At 39.4% G+C, this 4,884-nt stretch overlaps 1 protein-coding gene across 1 annotated transcript in view; it reads right to left on the reverse strand.

Moving 5' to 3' along the window:
- Positions 1-874, reverse strand: part of SARC_10705 (3-deoxy-7-phosphoheptulonate synthase) — an 8,752-nt gene extending 7,878 nt beyond the window's left edge. The window contains exon 1 of the mRNA XM_014295244.1: positions 425-874. Within this exon, the coding sequence (XP_014150719.1) occupies positions 425-616 (192 nt within the window). The 5' untranslated portion in view covers positions 617-874. The remainder of the gene's footprint in view (positions 1-424) is intronic.
- Between the last annotated feature and the right edge of the window lie 4,010 nt (positions 875-4,884).

Genomic DNA, 4,884 nt, shown 5'->3' on the forward strand with positions numbered 1-4,884 from the left:
TGTGTGTGTGTGTGTTAGTTGTTGTGTGTACTGTGTTGTGTGTGTGTATTGTGTGTGTGTTGTGTGTGTGCATATATATATATATATATATATATACGAATACCTCCCAATACAAAACTGACACGCACGAGTATGCAGTGCAAAAATATGCACACACGTTTGTATATTCTAACACTAGTCTATACGTTTGTAAGCACATATGTATTTCAGCAGATATGTGCATATGTTTCGTATACATTAGAGACATATATGTGTGCACTTCGCTTTTTTCTGCAACTTTGCTGACTGAAAACATCCGTATGTATATACGCCGGTTAGTGAGCACAGTATTTCCTTTTTGTCTATTGTTGCGACAAGCGTCCAAAAATGGTTGCGTGTTGGTGAGCCGACACCCAACCCAACTAGTACAAAATCTGTTACGCACCTCACCAGTATGCACAAGAGGAGGCAGGCATTCCAGTTCCTTTAAAACGTTTTCCAATTTCTGCTGGTCGGGGTATTCTGGCTGCTGCTTGGCCACCTTGTCCTTGTATGAATGCACAGACCAGTTGTCGGACGTGTGCTTAGACTTTTTGGTCTCCATGTCGATTGCAGTGGCGCTAATTCTTTTCGTCATTTTTCTGTTCTAATAAGCCTTTTGTCCGTTAATATCTAATGTTATTCTCTCGAAAGCCTTTTAAAAAGAAGTGATAACATGGATGTTTTACATCACTTTTAGCTCAAAATATAGGTCATTATCACCATTATATGTATCGCACACTCTTTCTCTCTGGAAATAAACTCTCATGATATTTACTAAAAAACAAACATGTCGCCGTGGTCACGTCGTGTCAAATTGTGAACGCGTGTGTTCATTCTCTCCTCTCTAGACGCTTTTTTCCCCACAAAAAAAAAATTGCCTCTTTTGACTTTTGTGTCCAGCTTTTAGAGTCTTCTTATTTATTTATTAATTTAAAAAAAAAGTGTCTAAATACCTCTTTAAAAAAAAGTCCAGTTTTGATTTGGGGGACCCGGATGTTAGAAATAGGTCCTTCTTACTATTTCTACAGTACATACAGTCGTCAGGCATCAGTTATAGGGACTAATTCTGTACTTTCACAAAGACTGTTTAATTTAAAAAAGGGTAAGGTCCTACTGTACTGGAATATTCAGTATGGCCATGTTCATGTTGTAACGTGGTGTATGATAAAAATCCTTGTGTAGGGTTCTCATGAACAGGGAAAACCAGGTTTATCCTCCTGTCGGAGAGAAGGTGAGCTTCGGATTGAATGAAATCTGCTGCACGGAGTTTGGAAGCTAGGTCCTGATTCCATAAACGGTCAGCCTGTTTAAGGTCGTAGAGGTCTTTATTGAATTTCAAAACATGGTCGGCGGGGTAGTGGTCCAACTCGACAGAGCCCTTAAGAGGAAACATGTAGATATACGGGTGTATCTAATTTACTGTACAGATAAGCGGAGGTGACACACATCGAAATGATAAACCTTCTTGCGTTGAAAGGCCGCCGTGGCAAAGAAGAGTCGGAAGGCAGCGGCTGGGGCAGCGGGTGCGTACGCAAACAAGTTTTGTATTTTCCCAAATACAGTCAACAGATGCTTGTTTTATACAATAAGTTTCACACTAAAGTATCAGTTTCTGATATATATTTTATACGCTTGCATTTGGGAAGTGAATGTGTGATCAACAAGAGCGATCAGCTGATCGAGAGGACGCGATGATAACCATGTAGGGACCGTGCTGAGTTTTTTTGGAAGAGAGATGGCTGAGTTAATCGGACGAACCTTTGCAATGAGGGAGTAAACCCATAATGGTTTTCCGACCGTGGTGGAATCATGGCGAAAAAAAGAGTAGTAGTGTAAACCGTTATGGACTCCAGTAGCTAGAGTAAATTGACTAATTAAATTAAAACGCAAGTGAATAAATGTAAGTTAGCTTACAAGTCCGGTTGCTAATACTTGTTACTTTAGAGTAACAGTAAAAGACTGAGCACCCGACTTTTATAGGCCGCCAAGTCATCATTGATATCTTATTTTAAAAAAGGATTTCTAAAAATCTACTAAAGATTCAATTCTTTTGGCGCCTTTTTAATATCTCTTAAGAAATATTAATTTCTAATAATAGATTCATCCAATTAATATTTTTAGAACCGAATTTAAATGGCCACTTAAGAAAAACAAAAATAAAAAATAAAAATAGACAGGGCCCTAGGGGTCGGCCTGAGGTTGGTGTTATAAATAATTAAATATTTTAGTTTGTTAAAACAAACTAAGTTTATTAATTATTAGTTTATAAAAACCTTAGTTTATCTTTTAAAAAAGGAAACCTAAATATCCTTCAACCTTTATACTTTGAGCCATCTCATATAGTATTTTTTATAAAGGAAAACTATTTATTATATGTAACTCAAATTATATATAATTCATGTATTCGAGGAGCTCTAATGTATCTGACCAAGTTTGGTTGGCATAAGTCCATTCCATGAGAAGGTCTATCTTCCTCCAGTCTGTGGCGACTCCACCACCAGGGGAACTAGCATATCGAGGGAGTTGAGCAGTTTTTTTAGAGGCACAAAAGGTTTCCCTTGTACCTTAAGTAGATGTTGTAGCCTCCTTCTTGTAGATTGTTTTGTGAGAGCAATTGTTGTTTCACTGTTGGGCTGATATAAGTAGTACCCAGTTGTTGTAAGTGGCCGCGTTCGTTGACGATGTATTCGCTATCGTCTGCAAGAAGAAGTGGGAAATTGTCTATCTTGATATTGTTGAGTAAGTGTCATGAATTGAGATGAAGTACGTTGACCTCGGCGCCGCCATTGATAAGTAAATAATATTAGTATGATGCAGTGCCTTGATTCTAGGTCGTAAGGATGCTAAATTTGGACCAATATATTTATTATTTATTTATTATACGTTTGTTATATACCTCCTGGACATGGCTGGTGCGATTTCAAGTAGTACAGTTCCTGTTGGTCGCGACGCAAGACACCCCTTTGTGTTCCTTTGCCCTACATTTACCGCAGCCTTTTGAGCAGTTGTTAGAACGGTGGCCTATGGTATAACACACAAAGCACGGTATGAATGTGCGTGTGTTAGGGGTTCCTTTAGCTTGTTCAAGTTGATCCATCCGCTTTAAAAAGGTAGATAATGAATCGACCGTTGTTAAGGGTGATTTAGAGGCTAATGTGGTTGATACAGTAGCAGTCATAAGAGTAGCATTTTCGTGGACTAGAGGGGTTACTTTGATCCATTTCTTCAGCCTAACACATAAGTCTACGGGGGAGGGGGGGTAGAGTGTCACGATCCGGATTGTTTACCAAGTAGTGTCTGATGATATATTTATCCGGGTCGCCCAGTCCAGAGATAAGCATGCCTTGCATGAATGTCGGGGAAAACCTAGTGCCCTGAGACTTCGCGTCAGATCAGATTCGGACACATCTTTCGGACCATGTACGTATGGAATCATCGTTAGTTCGATGAAATTCTTGTAGGAAATTAAGTGTTATTGTGTTCGAGACAATGGTGGATATGTGTGAGTAAGATTTCTTCAAGTAGAATAGTAAAGGCCAGAGGTCATTCATGAGTTCTTCGCGAGTAAGGAAGTCCATAGCTTCTTCGCTGAGTGACCGAAGAAGGCATCGTCTGCCTCTCTAGTAACGTCCATCTGCTTTGACGATCTTGATGGAGGTCTCTCGAGATTCAAGTCGCCCGCGATCAGTAGCTGGGGTTCGTTGAGCTGTGGGCGTCGCTGCGGTGCGGCCTAAGAGTTCCGGTTTGACATAGTTTTAGCTAAGGACCGATTCGATGTCGTCTACGTAGTCTGTGTTGGCTGCAAGTGTGAGATGCTGGAGCCGTTTGTCGTAGTTGTCTCCTGTTATGGTCAGGCGTGTCCACTTTAGTTTGGAAGTGGGTTCTGAAACATTCATGATGAGATATACTTAATAATTGATACAAGTGTTTAGTTAAAAAAAAAGCCCATAACCTGTAGGAGCCAAATAAAGTTATCAATCTGAATAACTAGTTTATTTGGTTGATGTCAGACTTATTTTAGAAGTCCTAAGGATGTCAGACTTATTATCTCTTGTTGGGAACATTCTGAAAAATGTTCCAGCCCTGACCAATCAAATTTTCTTGATGCTATATAAGAACTGGAAAAATGTTCCTCGAAATAGCCAGTTTTTGGCGCAATTTGACAAAATGTTCATCAAAAAGTCCAGTTTTTGATTTTTTTTATGTTCAATATCAATTTGTACAAGCCGACTTGGAAAAAGTCAAAAAAAAGCCTGTTTCTAAAATACACGGGCAAAAATACTACACAAACAAAACAAAATTGTTTATGTTCACTGTTTAGGGGAGTTTATGATACACACCGAACTCTATTGACTGTGACTCTACTAGTGCTTAGCTTCTTCACTACGGTGTATGCTTACACGTTATCAACAACATGGCTGTCGATTCTGGCTCCTTCGATCCTGGTACGGGCGATGAAGCTGGAGTAACAGATGTCAAATTTGACTTGAAAAAAAATTCTGCCTTGCTGCCAAAGATGCGCGGACCGAAATCAAATAGTGGGACCATCGAGATTGTGAACGATAGCGACACGGCAAGAGACGTACTGATAAGAATAGCAAAGAAAGCGCTGCAGAAAAACTCAGTTAGATACAATTACAAAGTTGCCACGCCTATGACCCATATATTCTAGAAGAAAAAGCCCGTTATACACCAACGAACTCTATATATATATATGAACACACACACACACACATGCACACTCACACAAGCACGTGTGCACACGCGCACACATACACACATGCACACACGCACACACATATATATATATAGAACAAAAATACATATATTTATAGAAACACGCATAGTAAATACGAAACACAC

Source organism: Sphaeroforma arctica (genome assembly GCF_001186125.1).
Source record: "Sphaeroforma arctica JP610 unplaced genomic scaffold supercont1.1356, whole genome shotgun sequence".
Lineage (NCBI taxonomy): Eukaryota > Ichthyosporea > Ichthyophonida > Sphaeroforma > Sphaeroforma arctica.